The sequence below is a fragment of the Pogoniulus pusillus genome, chromosome 3 (assembly GCF_015220805.1).
Source record: "Pogoniulus pusillus isolate bPogPus1 chromosome 3, bPogPus1.pri, whole genome shotgun sequence".
Taxonomy (NCBI): domain Eukaryota; kingdom Metazoa; phylum Chordata; class Aves; order Piciformes; family Lybiidae; genus Pogoniulus; species Pogoniulus pusillus.
In genome coordinates this window covers 47,930,636-47,956,775 of record NC_087266.1, presented here as the reverse complement: position 1 = coordinate 47,956,775, position 26,140 = coordinate 47,930,636, and the positions used below count along the sequence as shown (strand labels likewise).

Here is a 26,140-nt window from a genome sequence, read left to right as displayed (position 1 = left end):
TGCAATGTACATACAGGCTCTTAACGATTGCTGCTGATAGGAACTGAACTGCAGGGAACACTGCACAGCTCTAAGAAAACACAACTGTAATTACACATAGAATTACCCAGGACAAAGCAGACTCAGTAGCTCTGAGGTACCAAAAGAGCATCCCTTCTGGGGAGGGCAAGGGAGGCAAAAGCTGTCAATATGTCCCTAGAGCTTTGTTGTCAAATTCTCATCGAATTCTCCTTTGGGCTCCAAAACCAGTTAATATTTACACCTCATTTTTCTCTTCTGTGAAGTGTGGGTGTCAAGCTGTAGCCACACCACTAAGTGGGTTTTTCAGTGGCACAAACATCTCTTGATGGGCCTTTCAGGCTTGATGTCTTCTGACAGCAGAAAAAAATCTGCTGCTGCTGCTGGGAAAAACTGACTTCTGCCAGTAAAAGTTGATTGCAACCTGGAATCGTTAACTGCTGCAATAAGTGGGACAAAGGGAATTCCAGGGCCACACTTGACCCCAGCTGCATGGACAGCTGGGTCTGCACCTAGTGGCAGTGCCTGTTTTAGACCTGGATGCTACTCACCAGTTATGTTTTCCTATTCCTAATATTTGTGCTCCCAACCATCATTAAATCCCTAACTCCAAGGCTGGGTGACTGACTGTGAGCCACTGGCTGGGAAGCAGATTTTGGCTTTGGAAATGAGCTTTCACTGTTTTCTTACAAGGAGAGTGAGTCAAGGAACTTCTGCTAAGTCACCATTCCCTCACTCGCCTTTTCTTTGGTGTCCCTCAGGGTGATGCCTGGGGAAACGCATTAGCAATGTCATCATTGCTCAGGACAAGGCTCTTTTCACCTCACTTTTGTCACTCCAGGCTTTCCCCAGCCTGTAAGGAAAGATCTGCACATCTAGGGAAGCACTGAAAGTCTCTCCAGCAAGCCTGTCTCTCTCTAGCAGTTGCAGAAGCCACCTCTGGTGGCTGTGAGTTTCAGGCACTGGTTTCATTTAAGTGACTCCATCTAGGTGGATTGAATATCACTTTGGAAACTGTGGTAGTTATATCAAAGCTGTCTGCTTTAAAAGCAGCAAATGTGCTCTGTGGCAGCAATTTCCTCTTGCAGCTTGTCTAAAGAGCTGTTTCTCCACCTTCTCTGCACCTCTGTGTGCAGATATTGTGAGTAATGGCTGCAAACCCTAACACAGAAGGTTTCACCTCAACGTGAGGGTGACAGAGCACTGGAACAGGCTGCCCAGAGAGGTTGTGGAGTCTCCTCCTCTGGAGACTTTCAAAACCCACCTGGATGCATTCCTGGGCAAACTACCTTAGGGCATCTTGCTTTGGCAGGGGGCTTGGACTTGATGTTCTCTGGAGGTCCCTTCCAACCTCTAATGTTCTGTGATTCTGTGATTCCAATTTTAATGTTGAAAAAGTAATATCACCAGTCCCCTTTCACCACAAAGGCTGCAGGAACAGCTTCCACTACATCCTGCACTTAGAAGCAGACAAATGGTTAACTCTGTGCTGAAGCACAGAATCATAGAATCAAGCAGGTTGGAAGAGACTTCCAAGCTCATCCAGTCCAACCTAGCACCCAGCCCTAGACAATCATCTAGACCATGGCACTAAGTGCCTCATCCAGGCTTTCCATGACCACCTGGCTGATGAGAACCATGAAAAACAGCCTGCAGCATAATGGGGAACATGGGGGTTGGACAGTGCCACAGTTTTTGCAGCACATCCTCAGCTTCAAGAAATCACAAGGAAAACTCTGGGAGAACTATCTTCAGCAGTTAAAATGAACACAGCAGGGCTCAAGGGAGCTCGAATCACTTGGAAATAAAAAAACAACCCAAATTGCAACTTAGAAATGACAGTACCTGGTGGGACTGCTAAAAGAAGCACTAAAGGCCAGGGTAGGCATCACAAGAAGGTAGAGCAAACCAGGCTGTATTAGGCTGCCTAATAAGAAACAAGAGGAAGGTCAGCATTTGCACAAAGCCCAGCTGCAGGCAGTGGTCCAATTTACAGGGCAGCAATAGGCTGATGGTGACCTTGACAAAAAAAACAGCTTTCCAAAAATAGCACTGACAAATGAGCAGTGCAAAAATAAGGAGCTAAGCAGCAACAGTGAGAAGGACAGAGACTCAAAGTCTGTCTCTCTGCAAAAGGTAAACTCTACCTCATAAGAATGACATCCATCCATTCCAAACCAGAATAGCTATCACTTTCCAGGCCAGGGAAACAAACAAAAATAGCTTATCCCATTTTCCCCAAACCTGCCTAAATGTTGTGACAATTAATGAGTTGTTCCTGTAAATACCTACTGCTGCATTTTTTGTTCCACTTGTACTCTAAATAGGCTGCCACAGCTGTGGGCCTAGCTCATCTCACCAGCAGCCACCCTGGATGGAGAGCTGTAGGATACTGTGATGGACATCCAGGGTAAAAGAGCCCTACAGAGGGACCTAGACAGGCTGGATGGGTGGGCAGAGGCCAATGGGATGAGATTGAACAAGGCCAAGTGCAGGGTTCTGCACTTTGGCCACAACCCCAAGCAGCACTACAGGCTGGGGACAGAGTGGCTGAGAGCAGCCAGGCAGAGAGGCAGCTGAGGGTACTGATAGAGAGTAGGCTGAAGATGAGCCAGCAGTGTGCCCAGGTAGCCAAGAGAGCCAATGGCAAGGTTTGACCTTGAATGTTTTCAGGAGTCTGGCCTCACAGAATCATAGAATCAAGCAGGTTGGAAGAGACCTCCAAGATCATCCAGTCCAACCTAGCACCCAGCCCTAGCCAGTCAACCAGACCATGGCACTAAGTGCCTCAGCCAGGCTTTGCTTGAGCACCTCCAGGCATGGCGACTCCACCACCTCCCTGGGCAGCCCTTTCCAATGGGACCCACATTCCTCACTGTCATCTTCTTGTCCACCCCAGGCTATGACTGGATGTGATATTTCAGCAGTCATGGAGAAACAGGCAGAATTAGTGACCCCACATGAGCCTGAACACCCACACATGTCACAACTCTTTTCTCTCCCCCTCCACCACAAGTGAGGGCATATCCTGATGCACTCTACTTTTCTCAGAACCTGTACCCACAAGGCAGAGCCTGGATTTTGGAGCTGTCAGCCAATGGCTATCAATCATAGAATCAACCAGGTTGGAAAGACTAGTGGCTAGTTCTGCTGAAAGCAACTTCACAGTGAACTGTAAGTCTCCCATCGACCAGTCTGCACGCAAAACAACAGGGCGATTGCTAAGCTATGAAAGCCACAAAAGCAAAACTGAAGCAAGGACATCTTCAGGCTCCACTTGGGTTTTATTAGGCTCCCTGAAAGATGAACAGAAGCTTTCCAGGAAACTGAACTAACATTTTAGTCTTAGGACCAAACTTCCTGTATCTCAGTTGCCAGCTTATGTTCTGCTCCTTCATGCACTGGAGAAGCGATGGCAGTGAGCTCCTTTTCCAACATTTCCATTTGAGCCTTAATGTCTGACACAGTCTTTTTCACAGCATTCAGCTGTAGCTTCAATTTACTGTAGTCTTCTTGGAAGGATCTCTTTGCATTGCAGAGAACGTGAGAGCCCTGCTTTCCCTCAGGCAGATGGTTCACCTTCAGGAAGGTGTGGAGCAATCTGTATAAGTCCTGCAGAACCTGGATGATTTCATACTCACCCTGCACGCTTGAGGCAGACTTGGTCTTATTCTGGGTTGGAGTGCTGTTTTTCTTTGCAGACTCCTGTTTATACTGGGCAAATGGGCCAGGGTTGTCTTCTTCCACATCTGTGTTGGCATCAGTGTCCTCCTGAAGATCTGAATTGGCATCGTCACTCTCCTCAAGGACTGACACAGCTTCTTCTTCTTCTGTCCAGATGATGGGGACTGGTTTAGACTCCTGTTGGAAATCCTTTGAGACTCTTTTGTTTTCCTGAACTGCCTGAAGAGCTTTGTTGCCTGAACTGACCTGAAAGCCTGTGTTCCTCTCTTGGAAGTATGGGCATGGCTCGTTTTCCTTCTGGAGGCTTTGCTGAATGGCATCAGCGTAAGTAACCTGGATAGGTTCTTCGTGTGGCTGCAGACACTGTAGAGCCCTGTTTTCCTCCCAGAGAGCCCTGTTTTGGATCTGGAGGATGCGGTTTTCCTCCCACAGTGCTTTGTTTTCCTCCCAGATTCTCCATTCTTTCTGTGCCTTCCTGCTAAAGAGTTTCCAGGGAGTAGCCAAGGGTGGCTGGCAGTAGATCTCGTTCACCCACTTGCCATCGACACAGACCAACACTTCGTCTCTCGGCTGTATCCGCGGAGCGATGCTGTCTGTCTCGGGCTCTGCACACTGCATGTCCTGTCTTGTCAGATCGAAAGCAGACATAGCTCTTTTTCAATTGAGGAGGACCATGGGAAAAAAGACTTCTTCCAGGACTGCAGAAGTTTGATCAGGACCAAAAGAACTGGGAACACAAACGCACAGAGTTACAACCAAAAGTCAAGGTCAGAACTAAAGTTCTCTGGCTGACAGGAACAAGAACCATAGAATCATAGAATCAAGCAGGTTGGAAGAGACCTCCAAGATCATCCAGTCCAACCTAGCACCCAGCCCTAACCACTCAACCAGACCATGGCACTAAGTGCCTCAGCCAGGCTTTGCTTCAACACCTCCAGGCACGGTGACTCCACCACCTCCCTGGGCAGCCCATTCCAATGCCAATCACTCTCTCTGCCAACAACTTCCTCCTAACATCCAGCCTAAACCTCCCTTGGCACAACTTGAGACTGTGTCCCCTTGTTCTGTTGCTGGTTGCCTGGGAGAAGAGACCAGCCCCACCTGGCTACAGCCTCCCTTCAAGTAGTTGTAGGCAGCAATGAGGTCCCCCCTGAGCATCCTCTTCTGCAGGCTGCATACCCCCAGCTCCCTCAGCCTCTCCTCATAGGCTTTGTGTTCCAGGCCCTTCACCAGTCCTGTTGCCCTTCTCTGGACACCTTCCAGAAAGTCAGCCAGCTCCTACAGTCAACAGTATGGTCTCTATGACACTGGAAGGTAAGGAATATATGAGAAACATTGTTTATTAAAGGTGAGAAAATTGGCATTGGTAGACAAAGTCGATCTGTGGCAGCGCCACAAGCTCTGGCATAAAAATCTGGGCCCTTCTTTTATCTCTCTACCTCATTTTTAGAGACATGTAAGGGAAAATGTCTTGCAGCTCAGAACAGGCTCTTCCCAAATGACTGGCAGAAAAAAAATTACTTTCAAATCGTTATGGGGCTGAAAACAACTTCTCAAAATAAAACATTTCCCCTGGAAAAACAAGCCTAAAGAGCAGCTTCTCCTTTCTGAAGCTTAGTAGGCACAAAAATGCAATGGCAGTTGTGCCTTCTGATCATAAAAGGCACAGAACTGTGAACACAAAGTGATACAATATGCACAAATAATTGAAATCCCAAAGCACAGTCCTGGGGCACTGGGACCAGAGGAGTTCTGTAGTAGTTAGCCTGGATTTCTGACAACTTCCCATTATCATGGTCCAAAAATGTCACAATCCATAGCTAACCTACATCTTTCCTTCTTATTTCCCCCATCACTCTCTTCTTTATAACCTTTGATAGCTTCATTATTTTTCTTGCTTTCTAGCCCTGTAGTAGTGATTGCTCATCTCTTTCCTGCGCTCCATCTGCCTGTTACACGTCATCAGAAAACCCATCACTTTCAAAGCCATGCTGTGGGGCTGTGCTTCCAATGTTTCTGCATTTCAGTCACAGAAACCTCAGACTTGGCTGTTTAACACTCTTCCTTCTACCCAAAATGTTGTGCCTTAAATCATCATCATCATAGAACCAACCAGGTTGGAAGAGACCTCCAAGATCATCCAGTCCAACCTAGCACCCAGCCCTAGCCACTCAACCAGACCATGGCACTAAGTGCCTCAGCCAGGCTTTTCATCACATTCTAGTCATGAGCAAACCAGGGCAAATGAAGGATTTCAGTCTTTTTTACATGAACAAACAAATAAACCAAACCAACCAACCAAAACACAAGAAGTCAAGCAAATAACAACCCTCCAAAAACAAAAAGGGACAAAGAAAACTCTTCTTTTCTGCGCTTTTTACCCCAATTCAATGTGGGTGATTTTCATGATGAAGCAATTTGAACTTGAGCCAAACTATTTTTTATTACCAAACTATTGGTTGTCAGATTTCAGCCTGAGGCACACCCTTTCTCCTGCTGAGCTCCCCAACCTTTCTGGAGAGTTTTACCTCTATGAAATCTGACCTGAGTGTCAGGCATGAGCTGCTCACCATGCACAAGCTTCTGGTGCCCCAGCTCTGCTCTCACATTGTGCACCCCTGCCATGTCTTGAACCCTTTTCAAAACCTGCTACTGCTCCTTTTTCTTGCCATCTCCACTGAACATCACTGAATCTTCTGTCTCACTCATGTTACTTCTGACAATATATTTATCCTACTTCCTGAGCTTGTCCAAAACTCAGAGAATTACCAGTGTCATTTAAAATCCCAAATGCCTTAATGCAGGTGAGGAGAATTGCAAGACAAGAATTGCAACACAAGCCTGATTGCAGTAGCCCTTGATTTCATTGCAATAGGGTCTCTGTCTGACTTTCAGGATTGTCTTCCTGACACCAGCTGCTTTATCTCACCTTAGACCTGTGTTTTCTTAGTATCATTCCTTTGCTAAAAGTAATTTTCCCCCAAACTCCTAGGTTTGGATTTTTTTGGTTTCCATTTACACCACTTTCAGAGCCACACATCACACCTTCCCTTGCACTCTTCCCCTTCAGTGTAAGAGAATGGGAAGGTAACTTCCTTGGGCAGTTTCCTTCCTAATTTTCTCTCCCATAGAGTCCTGGAAAGGCTTAGTGTAAAAGAATGGGAAGGTAACTTCCTTGGGCAGTTTTTTTTTCCTAATGTTCTCTCCCATAGAGCCCTGGAAGGGTTTAGTGTAAGGGAATGGGAAGGTAACTTCCTTGGGCAGTTTCCTTCCTAATTTTCTCTCCCATAGAGTCCTGGAAAGGTAGGCATGGTACTGAGACATGGTTAACTTCTGCTGGTGCTAAACCCTGTACAAGGTGTTACTGCACAGCTTGTTCCTTCACAGAGAGAGTGATTGGCATTGGAATGGGCTGCCCAGGGAGGTGGTGGAGTCACCATCCCTGGGGGTGTTGAAGAAAAGCCTGGCTGAGGCACTTAGTGCCATGGTCTAGTTGAGTGGCTAGGGCTGGGTGCTAGGTTGGACTGGATGATCTTGGAGGTCTCTTCCAACCTGGTTGATTCTATGAGTCTATGAGTCTTCAGCCCTTTCCAGTCTGTTCCATTCCCTCAAACTGCCCAGCTCTGTTGTTTCCACACCAAAAGCCCCTTAATGGGAAGGTACATCAGCCATAGGGGGAATGAACCCCTAAACATCCAGAGGAGAGGCAGCAAACATCCAGCATCCTGAGCCTAGACTCCCCTGCCGTTGCATACCATGTGCAAGCAGCTGGAGTTGTTAAAGTTGCTTGTATGTAAAGTGTTTAGGCAGCATGTTTCAAGGTAAACAGAAACGTCTAACATATACAGCACTGAAGGACATTATCCTGGGGACAGCTAAACTTGACAGCAGCTCTGTCAGCTCTTTTGCACTGCAGGGCAGCCATCAACTCAGCCTTCAGAGAGCTGCCTCAAGTTCTTCTGCTTGCCATGTCATTCCCCCCAGCCCTGTTTCTGAACTAAGCAATCCCAGGAAACGCTGCTCAGGAAGCTGAACTAAATTAAACGAAGATGGACAAGTTGGCAGCGTCAAATTACATGCCCGACGGCTGCTCACCTCTTCACTGGGGCTGGTGGTCGTCCCTCTCCCTGTGCCCGTGCCAAGGAGCCCAGTCTGCTGCTGCCAGGGTGCCCAGGGGTGGAGAGGACAAAGGGGATCGATTGTGATGCAAGCACTGGCTTGCATCTAGCCCTGGAGCTGGTCACTCACCTCCTCTCTCCACCCAGGGTTCTGCACACCCTCCTTGCACAGCCCAGTTCTGAGCTCCTTCCCCACTGGCCTCCTAGGATGGTCTCTTATTTTTCCCAGCACCGAGTTTTCAAGTTCTTTCTCATGGAAATGAGCTTTCTGGTAGCTCAGCTCTCATGCCCTTTCCTGATCCCAGACTTCCCGCTCTGCCTTTGATGCTCATAACTAAGAAGAGTTTGTGTGGATTCTCCATCACATCCTCTTTAAACAAATGTTGGGTTTATTCCAAATCATCAAAGTATGTTTATGGCTGAACTGATATTAAAAAAAGGTCTTGTATGTGCTATGAGACCTGATGTAATTTTCCAAGCATGACACAGGTTTGGGGTTTTCATCAATCAGTTCAAGAGCAGACTAACACAAAACACTGCTGAGATGAAAGCTGATTATTCAGGGCATTAATGCATTGCCAGTTTAGATAGCATTTGTAGCAACTATGCCCACTTTCATGTCTTTACACTTCTAATGATCTCATTCTCTTTTTCACTTGCTACATCTTTCATACATGGGGTTGGGGAGAGGGGGGGAATCTGGTCGTGGTTCCTGAGTTATAAATGCAGCAGTCAATTTCTTTTCCAGTGAAAATCACCAACTTGACATCAGCCTCAAGGTGACTGTTACTGCTTTAGGAAGCTGGAAGTACAGTTCAGCCTTGATGTTATACAAAGATGACAAACTCAGGTATAAAATTCTTCTCTGTAATTTCTCACTTGCTTACATTTAAACTTAGACAACAAAAAAAAAACCCATCCCAAGTTACTATGGCAACTCCTCAGGGAACATTCTCCTTTATTCAAGCTCCAGCATCCTTCACAGGGAAGAAGAAAAGCGTCCTCAAAAGAGAAAGGGAAAGGTTTCATCATGGATTGCTTATGCTTGGCTTGCCATCAGATGGGAATTCAAGGGTGCTGCCCAGGTGCAGGTGGCTGAAATGGCTGATCTGAACTTCTGAAGAACTGAGGCCATGGGCCACTGAAACAGACCTCTGATGAACATTTTAAGGTCTAAGAGCTGACTGGAAACTGAACTAATAGTGACAAGTGCAGCACAGGACTGATGAGCAGACAAAGCTGGCTTAATCCAAAGCACTGAGAACTAAATTAGCAGTGTGCCTTATCCTACAGAGTGTTTTCCTCCAAGTTGGACAAAGTTATTCTTGGCAAGTAGTCTGTGTGCTGAAAATTGACTTCAAATACCAATACATTTGGACCTAACCTAGTGAATGTCATCAGCTGTGCATACACACACACATCAGAACTGGAAATGTTGTCACCAGGCACTGCAGAGTTTTTTTTCTAGTAGCTACACTGATTTCTGAGCTGGGCTCTGAAAAGGACAAAGATGTCATTCACAGGGTTACAAAGGCAGAAATAATGCTGAGTGTGTTGCCCTCCCTGCCAAGGGACAAGTAACCCCTGCTCTGTAAGAAGGGTTGAAATAACTTCATAACCAAGTGCTTTGTCCTCAGCTTTGGACAATCTTTCCAGGTGAAGCTGTTTCTCTATACAAAGCATTGTATATTACCTGGAAGCATCCTACCTGCACACCTAAACACCAGGCTGTTCAGCTGATCTTGCTCTCCTTCTCAGGGATTATCCAGTTCTGGGATAGATCCAGTGGGAGAGAGTGGATGGTAGCACACACAACCATAGCATTCTCCAGTTTGGAGACTCAGGTCCATGCTGGGCTGCAGGTAGCCAACATCCAGTGATGTGCTGAAAGCAGGGGAGAGAGCATGGTCTGAGTAGCTGCTATGAAGATCTTGCAGGAAGGAGACTGGAGATCCCATTCCAGCCTTTTTCCCATTGGGAATATTGACATACTGTGATTTTTCCCTTACACTGGGACTATTCTGATAGGTACAATTGCCTTAGTGTGCCACTTGTGACCCTGGGATATCTCATGTGTTCTCCAAGGGCCACTCTAAGAGGTGAGCCTGTCACCAGGCTGTGCTGAGCATTTTGGCCCTGATCTCTAATGCTTACAAATCTCAAAGTGCAGTAGGCACTGGTGCTCAGGCAACAGACTTGAGACCTTGGTGGCTTGTCGGTCAAGTGATGCTTTGCCCCTCATTACTGCACCGATTAGGCCTCTGCTGACTTCAGGAGAGTTTAAACACTTCACAGTTCTGTAGATATCATATGCAGACGTCTCAATGCAGTTGCTTCCACTTTGGAGGTGAATCTTCCCTGGCACAGAGTGTTGACAGATAGGATGTGTCACCTCCTGAAGACATAGCTGTGTCTCCCTGCACTGCCTATTCCAGGGTTTGGAGCTGCCAGACCCCTCAGTTAGATGGTTAACACAATGCCTCACACACTTCAGCTCTACTGGTCTTGCATGCACACCCTGAAAGGCAATATGCTGCCAAGCCAATGATTATTGCATGGCCTGGGACACCTAAATGGGCTCAGCTTGAGAGAACAGAAAGACTCCTGCTAAAAACAAGCACTCTCTTCCCAGGAGCTACAAGAACCTGTGTGCAAAGTCCCTGTCCCTCACAGTCAAAGAATTTCAAAGACCTATAAACTGTGAGTGTGGGCAGGTGAGTTGGAGCAGCACCAGTCTTACCCCTGTGGTGAGAGGGCAGCCGACCAGCTGTGCTGTCTGCGCTTCTCCAGAGCTCTGCTGGCCAGGGCAAGAGGGTGGGCAGAGCCTGCCCAGGCGTTGATCAATACTGCTACTTGAGATTGTTTGTCATGTCCTAGCACTGCAGTTTCTCCCTATGGCTGCAGCAGGTGAGCCATAGCTATTGTGTGCATCCCTTTCTCGTGATAGTTTTAGTCTTTAAGCTATAATGAAAGTATTGATACTGTAGTATTGATGCTGTACCCATGTGCTATTGATACCGTACCTAGAGGGAGGGGGGTACCCATTTGTTATTGATACTGTACCCAGAGCAGGTCACCCATGTGTTATTGATACTGCACCCAGAGCAGGGTACCTGTGTGTTATTGATAGTGTACCCAGAGCAGGATAACCATGTGTTATTGGTACTGTACCCAGAGCAGGTCACCCATGTGTTATTGGTACTGTACCCAGAGCAGGTCACCCATGTGCTATTGATACTGTACCCAGAGCAGGATACCTGTGTGTTATTGATACTCTACCCAGAGCAGGTCACCCATGTGCTATTGATACTGTACCCAGAGCAGGATACCTGTGTGTTATTGATACTCTACCCAGAGCAGGGCACCCATGTGATATTGATACTGTACCCAGAGCAGGATACCTGTGTGTTATTGATACTCTACCCAGAGCAGGGCACCCATGTGTTATTGATACTGTACCCAGAGCAGGTCACCCATGTGTTATTGATACTGTACCCAGAGCAGGGCACCCATGTGTTATTGATACTGTACCCAGAGCAGGATACCTGTGTGTTATTGATACTCTACCCAGAGCAGGGCACCCATGTGTTATTGATACTGTACCCAGAGCAGGTCACCCATGTGTTATTGATACTGTACCCAGAGCAGGATACCTGTGTGTTATTGATACTGTACCCAGAGCAGGGCACCCATGTGTTATTGATACTGTACCCAGAGCAGGATACCTGTGTGTTATTGATACTGTACCCAGAGCAGGGCATCCATGTGTTATTGATACTGTACCCAAAGGGAGGTAGCCATGTGTGAGAGCATTCCCTGGTCCTGAAGAACTCACTGGAACACACAGGCATCAAGCAAGAGACTGCAAAAGGCACAGAGATGGTGGAAAACCCAAAGAACATCCAATTTCACCTGCAAGGGCAGAAGCTGAGAGTCCTAAAAGCAGAGCAGATCATGAAAGCACAGACTCAAGCTGTGATGCCCTGCAATGGGTGTGAGGAGTGGGAGTGGGGGCATTGCAGCTCCTTTTGAACGTGGCTGTTCTTCAGTGTGACAAGTCTCACTGAGTAAAAGTCAGCAGCTCCATTTTTGACTGACAGGTTGAAAATTGAGGCTTCAGGCTTGTTAAACCATCCTTAATAGTGATTTATGGGATCTTGTATATTTTAATCTAACAACAACAAAAAAAAAAACCCTCTAAATCATCTAATTAGCTAAGTGTGTAATCCTGTATATTAATTGTCTATTAGCCACTTCTTAATTATAATGGAATGCTTATCAAATAACATGTGAAGGCCACACAGTACCAATTTAAATCATTATCAGACTAGCTGCTGCATTAATAAGGAGCTGCTTAACTGCAATCTAGCCATTTCATTTTATTTTAGAAGCTCTGAAACAGAGTAAGTTAAGATTTCCAGATTAGGACTCACCAGACACTACACCATCAGCAATGCTACACAGGGGACCAAGAAAACAGCATTAAAAGTCCATTTAGATGCTAACCCAGGTGATTAAATGGCAGAGAATGGTAGAAAGCTGCAAGGAAAGAAAGACCTCTCTCAAGACATGTCTTATTTAGGAACATTGGCAAGCTCAGGCCATTTCCAGCCTCCTCATCTTTTGACTTCACAACTTCAATATTCAGCTGACACCTTTGTGCATGTGCATTGTCTGACACTTATTAAAGTGGTGGACTGAGAAGGTTTGATTTTGCCTCAGAATAGAATCACAGAACCTTAGAGGTCGGAAGGGACCTGCAGAGAACATCGAGTCCAACCCTCCTGCCAAGGCAGGACTACCTGGGGTAGTTTGCACAGGAAAACTTTGATTTACAGTGATACATTAGTCCTAAACTTCTAACTACTAGGTTTGAAGGTGTGGAATGGACAGAGCTGCCCAGTAGTTACCTAGCACAGCCCAACTCCACCTGCTCCTCTGTACCTCTTCTTTGCCTTTCCCAGCCACTGCTGGTCCTGGTTTCTTTCTTGTATTCCTCTATCTCACAGCACAGCATTGTGTCCTAGACATGCCATTTCCCAAAAGGATGAGTGTGTAGGGTCCCACTCTCCCTCCTATGCTTTTATACAGCCTTCTCCCACACTAATTCATGACTCATGTTTCATCCTTCAGTAAATTATGACACAGCTCACTTGGAATTGCATCCATGCTCTGATGTGCACAACTCACTCAGCCTTTACAGGCATGTAAGATTTGTTCTCCCATTTTGTTAGCACCAGATCTGCAGGGGCAGACTTCCAATGGGGCACAGGACCCATTTGGCAGTCTTATTAATCATCATACCTGACTTTCAGAAGCACTCCCTCTCAGTGGGATTTCTTTTAAGTGGTAGCTTTGTCACCTGTTTTTTGCCAAGAACTCCACACCCAGCTCCAAGGAGTGTCCTTCCAGAGTGTTTTTTGTTTGCTACAGATGTGCCCAGATTTTGGCTGGAACTATGTGTTTGTGCAAAACAAGAATCTTATCATGAAGCTGGTGGGGGGCCTGGAACACAAACCCTGTGAGGAGAGGCTGAGGGAGCTGGGGGTGTGCAGCCTGCAGAAGAGGAGGCTCAGGGCTGACCTCATTGCTGTCTACAATTACCTGAAGGGAGGTTGTAGCCAGGTGGGGTTGGTCTCTTCTCCCAGGCAACCAGCAACAGAATAAGGGGACAGAGTCTCAAGTTGTGCCAGGGGAAGTCTAGGCTGGATGTTAGGAGGAAGTTGTTGGCAGAGAGAGTGATTGGCATTGGAATGGGCTGCCCAGGGAGGTGGTGGAGTCACTGTCCCTGGAGGTGTTCAAGCAAAGCCTGGCTGAGGCACTTAGTGCCATGGTCTGGTTGAGTGGCTAGGGCTGGGTGCTAGGTTGGACTGGGTGATCTTGGAGGTCTCTTCCAACCTGCCTGATTCTATGATTCTATGAAATAGCTTGAAGGGTCTCTGAAGCCTTTGCTGAGCAGTGTTTGCCAACCCAGACATGCAAAAAGCACAGGGAAAAAAAGCAACAGAAGATAAGCTCATAACAAAACCTCAAATCTGAAGTGTTTCTGAAATGAGAACATTTCAGGCTCTATGGAGATAGTGGTTTGGTGGTTTTTTCCCCCTAGTATGTATCATCCTTTGATGGGCCACAGCATACTTTGCTTAGAGGAACATGATTTTAACACCTGCTCATCTCAGGGTTTAAACCTCTGCCAGAGTACCTTTGGAGAATGATGCCAGCAGAGAGGTTTCAGTCATAAAAGGAGAGAATAAGCAGTCAGATCCCAGGTGCTGTTGTTATGCACACTTAGGAACTTTTAAACAGCCGATTTCAGAGCAGTCATGAAACCCCTAGGAATTATTTCATGCCAGAGAAGCAGTCCCTTTTACCCATTTCCCTCAACTTTTAATCTGCAAAGTCTGTCCCAGGGTGAATGGAGGTTACAGAAGCTGCCTGGTGTTGTAAAACTAGCTGCAAACATCTGTGTAAATTTGGGGTTACTGTCTGCCCAAGTGCTCTGCAGTGGTACTCAGAAGATAACCAGAACCAGTACATCAATCCACCCAGAGAAATACAATGAGAAAGGAATAGATTAAACAGTCTTCCTATGTGTCCAGAGGAGATCATTAACATTAATGTAGTCATAAAGCAGCACCTGCTGGCTCAACACAGCAAATCTTTGCCTATCACCAATTAACTCTTCAAAAAAAACAATAGAGAACAGTTTTCACCCTTTTTGCCCCAACCATAATAACCTGTTTCCTGCTGAGCATTATTAATTGTAATGTCCCTGCTGCTTTGCCTTGCTCAAATGAACAGTCCCACCAGTGGCATTAGCCTCATTGTAAGGTGTATCTCAGCAGGTGCAAGTGCAGAGTTATTGGGCTTTAAAAAATACTAACACCACTTCTTTTTATTACTGCTGTTTCCTATGTGGTGTAGCATTTTCACTCTTAACCATCCAGGAGGATAGAAAGCAGAGAGCTCAGTCAAAACACAGACATCAGCTGGGTGAAGAGACAAATTCCCTGAAGATGTCCACATGACTGTAATGTCAATGGTAGATACAGTGAGTAAAGTCTGAGGAAATGCCTTAGGTGGGTTGAGGTGTGTGATGAGATGATGAGAGACACTCCTTAAACACAGCTGTAACCTCCTCCTAGCTGCTTAATGTGAACTGCAGTCAGAATGCTACCACAACTGATGGGAAGAGCGTTGGAGCTGACTCTTCTTCTCAGGTCAAGTGTAAACCTCTGTGACCAAGCAGCTGCACATTAGCTGTGTGCTATGGCTTGTACATGTCCTTGGTTCTTCTCCAGTGAGCTTTTTACATCAGTGTTTCTCAGTGCACTCAAGTAGAGACAATCACCCTTGTACAAGGTTTCTGATGTGGTGGCCTTGGAGCACAGGACATCACAACTTGCATATTGCCCAGTGGGCTTGTTTATCTATGCTTAGGCTTCTCATCTCTCATCCACAGTGTGAGGGACACAGTCTCTTCTACATGATGTCTCCTACCACATAAGTCATGTCATGTGTCTGAGCTGCCAGCCTTTCCAGACGCCACCAGGCATCACTTCTGGTCTGAGCAGTGCTGGCTGTGCAAGAAGCAAAACCAAACCTCATCTGCTTGGGGAGAAAAAAAAGCATCTCACCTCTTTCCAACTCTGAATAGGGTGCTAGAAATATGCCTGATAAAATATAGTAACATTGTGGTAGCAACCATGGCACTGGACCTTCCATACAACAGAAACATAAAGTATGTGGCAGTTGGTCCATACATTGAAAAACTATTTTCCATAGTACAGACACTGAGGCTACACATTTCAGTGATATGACTCTTCCTGTCTTGCCAGAGCTGCTTTGGGCATGGACAGAGCCTCAGCACTATGATTTGCAGTTTGTATTTGTCAGTGCATTGCAGGTTGTCACGGGCCAGGTACCATGGTGCTCACTGCTGATGGACAAACTAAGGACACTGGTTCCTGTGTTTATAACAGAACTACAATAATGGTCAGCAGTGCCTACCCAAAGCCAAGTCTGTAGACTGTGGAAAGCTGCAGAATTGCTCCTCTAAATGTGTTCCTGCTTGCATGTTTGAATTGTACAACTGCTCTGGCTGTAGAATCCCTGCAAGCCCTTAGGAGACAGTAAAGTCTTTGCTGAGCCATTGAGATGCTGCTGAGATTGTCACATCTTCTGTATCTAACAAGGTACCTGGAGACTGTCCCCCTATTTCTAGCAAAGATTCCTACCTGACACTAATAAGAAGACAGTGGCTCACCATCTCCTTTTTGAGGCAGAAAGGGGCACTTTGGTGACCTGAGCAACCTCATCTGAAATGACTGAACCAAAGCCTGTCATAAGCTTACAGGCAAGGTACATGGCATCAGCCCACACATCCCTCACCTCCCACCCCAATGCTGATTAATTTCTACAAGTATCATCCCAAGTACTGATAAGTGACAGGGGAAAACAAAATAGATATTTCTGTGGCTTGTGGACCACTTTTTTTCCCCCTTGCAGTCCATCTTTATCTCCTTTGCCTGATTGATCAAAGATATCATTATCTGCTGTCCTTTACACTCCCACTGGCCAGGCTCTGCCTTGCTAACTCCAAGCTTTCTACACTCATAAAACATTCTAAAACCAGAGACAGTTTAAAAAACCAAAACCACACACACACACAATCAAAACAGAAACAAACCCCAAACCAACAAAGCCAAAACCAACTGGGGTTCTTTTCAGTTGACATCTGGATTCTGGATCTTTCTGGAGGTCAAATTTTCTCCACACCCATGAGAGAGAGAAAGTTACTTCCTTTCTGACGACAAGAGATGCTGTCTTGCAAATAATGAGACATCTGTCCTTTGTCTTTGGCTTGTTGTATTTACTTTTGCTCTGTGATTTTCTTGCCACAATGTGCTCCTTTGTCACACAGCAAGGGAAAAACCACACTATGAGCATCTGCTTCATGCAAGTCTGCCTCAGATGAGAAAAACAGACAGACTAAACATCTACCTACCTCCAGTTCATCTGGCCAGTGTTATTATTAACAGCCCTTATGGGCATAGAACCATAGAATCAACCAGGTTGGAAGAGACCTCCAAGATCATCCACTCCAACCTAGCACCCAGCCCTAGCCAATCAACCAGACCATGGCACTAAGAGCCTCATCCAGTCTTTTCTTGAACACCTCCAGGGATGGTGACTCCACCACCTCCCTGGGCAGCCCATTCCAATGCCAATCACTCTCTCTGACAACAACTTCCTCCTAACATCCAGCCTAGACCTCCCCCAGCACAACTTGTTCCTGATGCAGGCCAGGATGCCATTGGCTCTCTCGGCCACCTGGGCACACTGCTGGCTCATCTTCAGCTACTATCTACCAGTACCCCCAGGTCCCTTACTGTATTCAAAGATGAGAACCTTGGAGTCTCTAGCCAAGAATGTGACCCGCAACTGATGCCAGGTGGACGAAAGGTAGAGAGGTCAGACCAAGGAAGATGCTAAACCTTCATCAAAAAGACCCCAAAAGACAACCACCAAGTGGCAAGGAGCATGCCTGAGGAGGTGGGGCTTTATGGAAATGGGTTCCAGGAACTGATTGTAGTAACTCCACCTATTCCCAGAACTAATTCTCCTAACCCTACCCCTGTACTGAATATGTATGATTCTGTAGCATAAATATTTTACCTGAACGAGACAAAGGTGTGCAAGGGCTTTGGAGGATGACCTCTCCTTGTCACCCAGCACTGATTCAAACATCCCTTACCTGATAACACTGTGTGTCGTGAGGTTTCATTTTTCTTAAGTCAGTATCATTCTTCTTTCTTCTCCCTTTGTTTTCTTTTATCCTTCTGCATTTGAATCCTTTATGCCTGGCAAGTTAGGATTTGCTGTTTATGAGCTGTGTCTCTTCTATGGTTTGGCCAAAGCTTAGATCTAGCCTAAGATATAAAAGTTCTGAAGGAGGGTATGAGAAAGAAGAAGGGTTGAAGGATCTCTAATGTGAAAATTGGAAAGTTTGGAACTACAGAGGACCCTTTCCTCTCTGTTTTCACCCAGATTAAATCATGGAGACATTCAAAGCTTTATCTCAGTGCATACATGTGTCATTTAATAAGGACTCTGGAGTCAGATAGATCAGATGGAAAAGACACAGTGCTTATTAAGTGAGTACTGGGAACATCCACTGAAAAGAGGCAAGCCCAGGTGTGCTTTACACCATCACCAAATGAGGTTAACTCAGCCTGATGAAGTGCCCTCCAGAGACAGGCGCTGAGCTTGACAAGGAGCCCATGAGAAATGAGTAGACAATTTATTCAGAGGACTGAATACCTCATAGAAATGGGCAGGGGGAGGGGAGAAAATGAGGAGCAGAGGGCTCAAACAGAGTCTGAAACTTGTGAAGGCAACTGCAGCATGAAAAAAACAAACAAACTAGTACTATCCTGAGACTTTGGTCATAAAGTTGAATAGATTGTTATCTTTATGAAGCCTTCAGCAACACAGACAGAAGTGCCTGCTTCCCCTCACTTCACAGCTTTACTGCTGGCTGCTTTCTCTTCTCTCTCCTTCTCTCTCTCTCTCTCCTTGTTTTAGTCTAAACAATATATCTGATTCAAGCACAACTATAAAGCAGGCTGTTAGCAATGACAGAGGTGCATCCTGATTGGAAACAGCCCCACTCCCATCCCTTCCAGGGCTCTGTTAGCCACACCTGAGGACGATGAGCCTGCGACATCCTGATCACTCACAAGTATGCACCAAGAGGAGCAAAGGGACAAGGTGTGCAAGGGACTTGCTGGGATGTCCCTGAGTGTAGCACGGCCTCACTCCTTTGAGATGTTGTCCAGTTCTGGGCCCCTCAATTCAAGAGAGATGTTGAGGTGCTGGAAGGTGTCCAGAGAAGGTCAACAAAGCTGGTGAGGGGCCTGGAACACAAAGTCCATGAGGAGAGGCTGAGGGAGCTGGGAGTATGCAGCCTGGAGAAGAGGAGGCTCAGGGCAGAAGTCATTGCTGTCTACAACTACCTGAAGGGAGGCTGTAGCCAGGTGGGGTTGGTCTCTTCTCCCAGGCAACCAGCAACAGAACAAGGGGACACAGTTTCAAGTTGTGCTGGGGGAAGTCTAGGCTGGATGTTAGGAGGAAGTCTTTGCAAGAGAAGAGAAAAGGAAGAGAAGAGAAGAGAAGAGAAGAGAAGAGAAGAGAAGAGAAGAGAAGAGAAGAGAAGAGAAGAGAAGAGAAGAGAAGAGAAGAGAAGAGAAGAGAAGAGAAGAGAAGAGAAGAGAAGAGAAGAGAAGAGAAGAGAAGAGAAGAGAAGAGAAGAGAAGAGAAGAGAAGAGAAGAGAAGAGAAGAGAAGAGAAGAGAAGAGAAGAGAAGAGAAGAGAAGAGAAGAGAAGAGAAGAGGAGAAGAAGAGGAGAGGAGAGAAGAGAATCAAGCAGGTTGGAAGAGACCTCCAAAATCATCCAGTCCAACCTATCCCCCAGCCCTATCTGTTTCTTCCCAGACATTTGTCATGAAGTTTATAATTCTAGAAGCAACTTTAGAGAGCACAGAAGGAAAAAGAAAGCTCTATTGAACAGTGTTCTGTCAGAGGAGAGAGGAGCCACAGAGAGCTCCTCAGCTATTTCCTAGCACAGCTGCCTGTAATTCTGTTGTTTATTCTGCTCTAAACTTACAGTAGCTGCAGATGTACACTATGGGCATTTCACCAGGGGCACCATGACCCCAGCCTTTAGCTCTGTGTGTAGGGGTTAATAGATGAGCTATGCCTTGTTCACCACCTGCAAGTAATGCTTTTCTGATCTCTACTAAATCATTTGGCTTCTCTGGAGGGCAGGATGAAAGCCAACGGTGGCTGGGAATCCTTCTTGCACGGTGGGATGTGAAGCAGTAAGGACTTTCCTGCTGAAAGACCTTTGAGTGGATGAGAGGATCTTGTCCTGCGTGCCAAAACGAGGACAAAACATTTCTGCCTGCAGTTTGCCTCAGTGTTAGAAATCAAAGCAGCATCCAGTAGTAACTTGAGCTCTGTGTTCCACAGCCAGTTGCCTGTGGAGTTGTCAGACAAGTCCTTTTCCTTTGCAAACTGAGAAAGAGCCAGAAGAACTGGTACTGTTAATCAGGGATTTCTGTGCCTCCAGACAGTTTAACTTCATTTTGCTTCTTGTCTCTCATGGCAAGGATCCCAACGTGCACACTAATAACCCCGATCTATAGCTGGAGCTGCTTTGGCTTCCTCTGTGGTGAACTGCTGTCCTGCTGAAAAGCCAGGCTTTCTGAAGAGTATGCATGGCCTGCAGCCCCCTGGCTGGGCACACAACATGTGTCCTCTCTGCTCCATGGCCCAGGGGGTGGCATCTGCTGAAATCAGGCTCATTGCTGTCTACAACTACTTGAAGGGAGGCTGTAGCCAGGTGGGGGTTGGGCTCTTCCCCCAGGCAACCAGCAATAGAACAAGGGGACACAGTCTCAAGTTGTGCCAAGAGAGGTTTAGGCTGGGTGTTAGGAGGAAGTTGTTGGCAGAGAGAATGATTGGCATTGGAATGGGCTGTCCAGGGAGGTGGTGGAGTCACCATCCCTGGAGGTGTTCAAGCCAAGCCTGGCTGAGGCACTTAGTGCCATGGTCTGGTTGATTGGCTAGGGCTGGGTGCTAGGTTGGAGTGGATGATCTTGGAGGTCTCTTCCAACCTGGTTGATTCTATGATGATGATTCTATTACCACAGTATATATTACATCATATCACATGTATATGATGTGTATAGTAATAATAACAACAGTATGGAAAGCACACATCCTCTTGGGAAAGTAGTCAGCTATCCTCCCTGGCTTTGTAAGTAGATACACATGCACATGTATGAATACACATGCACATGTATGAATACACATGCACATGTATGAATACACATGCACATGTATGTATACACATGCACATGTATGAATACACATGCACATGTATGTATACACATGCACATGTATGAATACACATGCACACAGCAGCTTCTCCAGGACGTAAAGAAGTGTGGACTCCTACCAGCCCAGCCTGCCCTAGGCAGGGGCTATTAAGCTGTAGCTCTGTGCACCACAGCACCCATGGTGGCAGCAAGCCCCTCCTTGCCAATAAAACAAAGGTGGCCACAGTGTTGGGGATGCTTTCCTGGAGGCCCTCTCTTGGGCTGTGAGTCTGACAGCTCCTGGGAGCAGATACTGTGCTGTAAAATCTGCAGCAAAGGCACATCTAAACACAGTCGAAGCACTACCAGAAGTCTTTCATTGCAGGGGACTCTAGAGCAGGAGATTATGAATCTCATGGGATCAAACAGGCATTGCCTACAAGGCAAGATCTCCTTTGCAAGCACAGATCTCATGAAGAAAGGAAAGGAAAGGAGAGTCTGACTGAGTGCATATTTACATAGCACTCACAGCAGACCTGCTGCAATGTGGGAATTCCCTTGCACTGTCTGTGTGTGAAAGCCTCTCTAGCTCTGTGTGCACAGCACTCTTCTCCCTGTGGGGAATATGTGCAGGGATCTTACAACCAGAATTAATTTAGCTGACATTTTGCAGTGCAGTGCAGAGCTTAAACCTCATTTAGTGACATTGCACTCTCTGCCTTCTGCCACCACCTGGAGAGTTACAGACCTGCAAATGATACCATTGCCCCTGGGATGTTCTCACAGGGAAGGTATCATCTACGAGGAGAGGCTGAGGGAGCTGGGATTGGTTAGCCTGGAGAAGAGGAGGCTCAGGGGAGACCTTATTGCTGTCTACAACTACCTGAGGGGTGGTTGTGGCCAGGAGGAGGTTGCTCTCTTCTCTCAGGTGGCCAGCATCACAACAAGAGGACACAGCCTCAAGCTACACCAGTGGAAATTTAGGCTGGAGGTGAGGAGAAAGTTCTTCCCTGAGAGAGTCATTGGACACTGGAATGGGCTGCCCGGGGAGGTGGTGGAGTCGCCGTCCCTGGAGCTGTTCAAGGCAGGATTGGACGTGGCACTTGGTGCCATGGTCTAGCCTTGAGCTCTGTGGTAAAGGGTTGGACTTGATGATCTATGAGGTCTCTTCCAACCTTGGTGATATTGTGATACTGTGATCTGTGCCCCTGTGTCTGCAGCACCAGTGGAGTTGCTTGGGATGCTGAGTCCCACCAGTCACTCCCAGCAAAAGAGCTTGCCAGTGCTTCTGGCCATCCCTTCCCCCATTGGGGAACCCCAGCCCGGCAAACATGGGCATACAAGTGGTGAATTCAGCTTGATTTGTGAGGAGAGTTGATGGCACAGCTCAGAATAAGGAGAACAAGGGGCTGATGGTGAAGCTGGTGTTACCCACATGGAGCCCGGCAGCTCAGTTCATCAGCTCGACCAGGCTTGGGGCAGTGTGCCAGAATGAGGATACCACAAAGTTCTGCCATAGCCTTCTATGGACACAGCCAGCCTGGCTGTGGGTCAGATCAGAAAAGGAGGGGACTCTGTAATGGGGCATGACAGCAAGAGCCAAAGAAATGCAGGGGTAATGGTGCCAGGGAGGCAATATGCTGTTATTAGCACAAATACAGTCATTGCTCTGCCTTTGTCTCCTGATGAATCAGAGGAAATTGCCTCCCAACCCCTTTGCCTTCCAGCTCCTTCAGCTGCGTTTTGTTTCTCTAAGATTCAAACACTCTGAGTAGATTTCAGCATGTTATTATGAGAACAGAAGAGCTATAGAGAGAGTGAAGCTTGGCAGAGGAAACGGCCAATAAATGCTGCTTTGAAGGGACCAGCTCTTTCTGGCAGGCTCTGATGTCAGGGGCAGATAGGGCTCTGGAGAAGATGCGTGGCTGTGCTGCAGATGTGTTAGTGAATACCTAGTGGCCAATCTCCAGCCTTACTGTCATGAGCAGCTTAAGCACTAGCTGTTAGATTTTGAAGCCTGTCTTTGGGAGGTGACTGATTTTTCTGTTTAATATCGGTCCCTGAGCACTCCTTTGTCTGTGCTGAGCCTATCTGGCCAGATTAGCAAAAGGGTTATTTGCATTTTACACCCCCCAAAGCAAAAAAAAACCTAGGCTTGTGCCCAGGTGGCCAAGAGAGCCAATGGCATCCTGGCCTGCATCAGGAGCAGTGTGGCCAGTAGGACAAGAGAGGTTCTTCTGCCCCTGTAGTCAGCTCTGCTCAGGCCACACCTTGAGTGCTGTGTCCAGTTCTGAGCCCCTCAATTCAAGAGAGATGTTGAGGTGCTGGAAGGTGTCCAGAGAAGGGCAACAAAGCTGGTGAGGGGCCTGGAACAAAAACCCCATGAGGAGAGTCTGAGGGAGCTGGGGGTGTGCAGCCTGCAGAAGAGGAGGCTCAGGGGTGACCTCATTGCTGTCTACAACTACCTGAAGGGGCATTGTAGGCAGGTGGGGTTGGTCTCTTCTCCCAGGCAACCAGCAATAGAACAAGGGACACAGTCTCAAGTTGTGCCAGGGTAGGTATAGGCTGGATATTGGGAAGAAGTTCTTCACAGAGAGAGTGATTGGCATTGGAATGGGCTGCCCAGGGAGGTGGTGGAGTCACCATCCCTGGGGGTGTTCAAGCAAAGCCTGGCTGAGGCACTTAGTGCCATGGTCTGGTTGAGTGGCTAGGGCTGGGTGCTAGGTTGGACTGGATGATCTTGGAGGTCTCTTCCAACCTGGTTGATTCTATGATTCTCTGTGGATTTTTCCAAAGATAGTTCCCTTGGGATAGGAAAACTGAGCAATGTAATTAGATGATATGATGAGCTACTTTCTGTCCCAGCAGCGAAGGATGCAGTGCTGGACTGTCCCTGGTGGAGCCAGGTGCTTTGAGGTCCGATGTAAGCAGCTATCCCTGACTAAGCAGCGGCAGACGGGGAGCCTGCAAAGTCTATCTGAGACAGTGCTATCGGTTCTTGCAGCTCCTGGGTCAGAAAGAAAGATCCAGAGAAGTGGAACAACAAAAACAAAAGCCCTAGGGGAGGATAAGGAAACAATTAAAGATAGTCCATAAAGTGAACCAAAATAGAGTTAGGCAATATAGCTTTTGCCAGATCAGCCCAACGACTTCTTTTAATGAGATCCATGAGCTACTGACAAAGGGGAAAGTACCACTACCCTGGATGTGTGATTATCTGAGGTCTTTCAGTTGATTTTGGCAGGCATTTGTGCTAAGAACCTAACCAGCTCAGCCTTGTGGATTAAAATGCAGTAACCATCAGGTCTCAGGTCTTTAGAACACAACAAAAAGTGATGGATGAGCATAGCCAGCGCACCACAACAACAGTGCTGGCTGAGATCTTGCCTACTCAGTGCCTTCAGGATGGACAGTCATGTGCCATTCCTGCTGGGCTGCCCAGGGAGGTGGTGGAGTCACTGTCCCTGGGGGTGTTCAAGAAAAGACTGGATGAGGCACTTAGTGCCATGGTCTGGTTGAGTGGCTAGGGCTGGGTGCTAGGTTGGACTGGATGATCTTGGAGGTCTCTTCCAACCTGGTTGATTCTATGCTATTCTATGATATTCTCTGGTCTCAGAAAGAGTCCTCCATGGAAGCCCACCTAAATGGCAAAGAGTATGTCCTGCAGAGAGACCTCCTGCCTGTGGTGCCCACGTGTGTGTGTGTGTATCAGTGGGCTCCCACAGCTGGCAGAGATCACTCTGTTCGTGTGGATAGAGAGGGCTGCATAGTCTGGAGGTAATCTGAGGATACCTCAAAGCTGGTACCCAGGGCCCTGGAAGGTTTCAACTCTCCTGTGTGAGTGAAACACCTATGAACAGCTGTCTGGGCTTGCAGTCATTCATAACAGAGGAGCTTTGTGCCCAATGCAATCAATAGATAGGGGCGGACAGGAGAAGAGGAGGTTGTAAAGCACCAGTTCTGACAAACTAACCTTATTATTTTTCCCTCCTTTCTCTTTTGACATTAAACAGGCTGAGTGGATGAAAGGACAACGCAGACACAATTAGCCAGACATCACAAAAAGGAGGGGGGAGTCACTTCTTATGGCTACTTTACGTTTCAGAACAATGCAATAACAGAAGCCATGCAGTATTTACCCTGGGTTTATTCTCTGCAAGCCCTCTGGGGGCTGCTTTTGTTTGTCTTTATTTAATTGGCATGGTTGGGTGGCCACCAGCAGGTCCAATTAAACAGATTCAATAGATTCCACTCTAAGTTCTCATTTTTTTTAATCTTCATCAGTGCATAGCATAAAATGTCCAAAACAATTTGTCCTAGCACTAGTAATGAATATAAAGTGCACTCTGTTCCAGCCTGCATGCAGTAAGTTTCAGCTGTACAGCCTTTTACAGCCCAAGCAAACTGGGTTACTAATGAAAGCACTGATGCAATCTCTAGTACAGCCTTAGTGGGGACAAGGGTACCATTGCATGTTATGATCCAAGCTATCTGCTTGCTCAGCCTTGGGCCTATCTGAGCACAGACAGGCATTTTGCCATCTTTTTTAGCTCTCTTCAGCTTTGCCATTTCAGTGTTAGGTGCAACTTATCTAAGAAAATCCCACCACTGGGACTTGGACGTGCCCTTGATACCAGGTATTTGTTTAAGTGCTTTGTTGAACCAGAGCCTGGTCGATCCTCTTGAAAAGAAAAGTGATTCTCAATCTAAGGAGGTTATCTTAGTGTGAACATTTTAACTACATCAATCAATATGCCCGTCAGGAGCAAATGACTAATGGGATTTCTCTTCTCTTTCTTGCTTTGTTACCAGAATGATGAATTGACTTTGCCTGTTGCTGAAGATTCTCATCTCATTAATGCATTACAGACATGTCTAATGGACGCAAGCTGTCAGGCTCTGGCAGCAACCAGTCCAAACCAAAAATATTCCCCCTCTGGGAGAGGTTCATCAGATTCCAGTTCTGCCCTCGCTCTGGGAAATGTAAAAAGGTTGAAAAAAGGCCTACACAACTAAAGGTGCCTCCAATAAGCAGAGAATACATGGTTAAATTAAGCAGGCTAATCTTGCTCTTGTCAACAAAGAGCTAAGAAAAGCAGCACAGAGCTTCTCTGGGGTGCATCCTCAGAGGAGAGCATCCTCACTGTTTTCTGCAAAGCAGAATGAACACAGAAAATATTTTTTCTGGAAGATGTCTAAATGAAATTGAAGGAAGGATTGCTGTTAATGGTGATTCTCCAGCCAGCTGCGGGAAGGAAGGAGGAGAAGGAAGCTGTCCTTGATCTTCTCTATATTTGTGTTTGTCTATGGTAAAAATGAATCATAGAATCATAGAATCAACCAGGTTGGAAGAGACCTCCAAGATCATCCACTCCAACCTAGCACCCAGCCCTAGCCACTCAACCAGACCATGGCACTAAGTGCCTCATCCAGGCT

At 46.8% G+C, this 26,140-nt stretch overlaps 1 protein-coding gene and 1 long non-coding RNA gene across 3 annotated transcripts; one reads left to right on the top strand and one right to left on the bottom strand.

Moving 5' to 3' along the window:
* Window positions 1-3,283: 3,283 nt before the first annotated feature.
* Window positions 3,284-8,021, bottom strand: CBY2 (chibby family member 2). 2 transcript variants are annotated; one of them, XM_064175156.1, is made up of 2 exons: window positions 7,951-8,021; window positions 3,284-4,429 (listed from the first exon to the last, which is right to left on the bottom strand). In XM_064175156.1, the coding sequence occupies exon 2, from the start codon at window positions 4,348-4,350 to the stop codon at window positions 3,364-3,366; it is 987 nt and encodes a 328-aa protein (XP_064031226.1). In that variant the 5' UTR covers window positions 4,351-4,429; window positions 7,951-8,021; the 3' UTR covers window positions 3,284-3,363. The 2 variants fall into 2 exon arrangements, with proteins under 2 accessions (XP_064031226.1, XP_064031217.1); XM_064175147.1 differs by having other exon boundaries at window positions 7,798-8,001.
* LOC135192205 (uncharacterized) lies at window positions 4,842-24,942 on the top strand. Its single transcript, XR_010308929.1, has 3 exons — window positions 4,842-5,016; window positions 8,569-8,670; window positions 24,718-24,942. It is a non-coding gene; the product is annotated as an uncharacterized LOC135192205 (long non-coding RNA).
* The last annotated feature ends 1,198 nt before the right edge of the window (window positions 24,943-26,140 follow it).

Coding starts and splice junctions, on each gene's coding strand:
- CBY2 (XM_064175156.1), bottom strand. CDS start 4,350: ATGTCTGCTTTCGATCTGACAAGACAGGACATGCAGTGTGCAGAGCCC.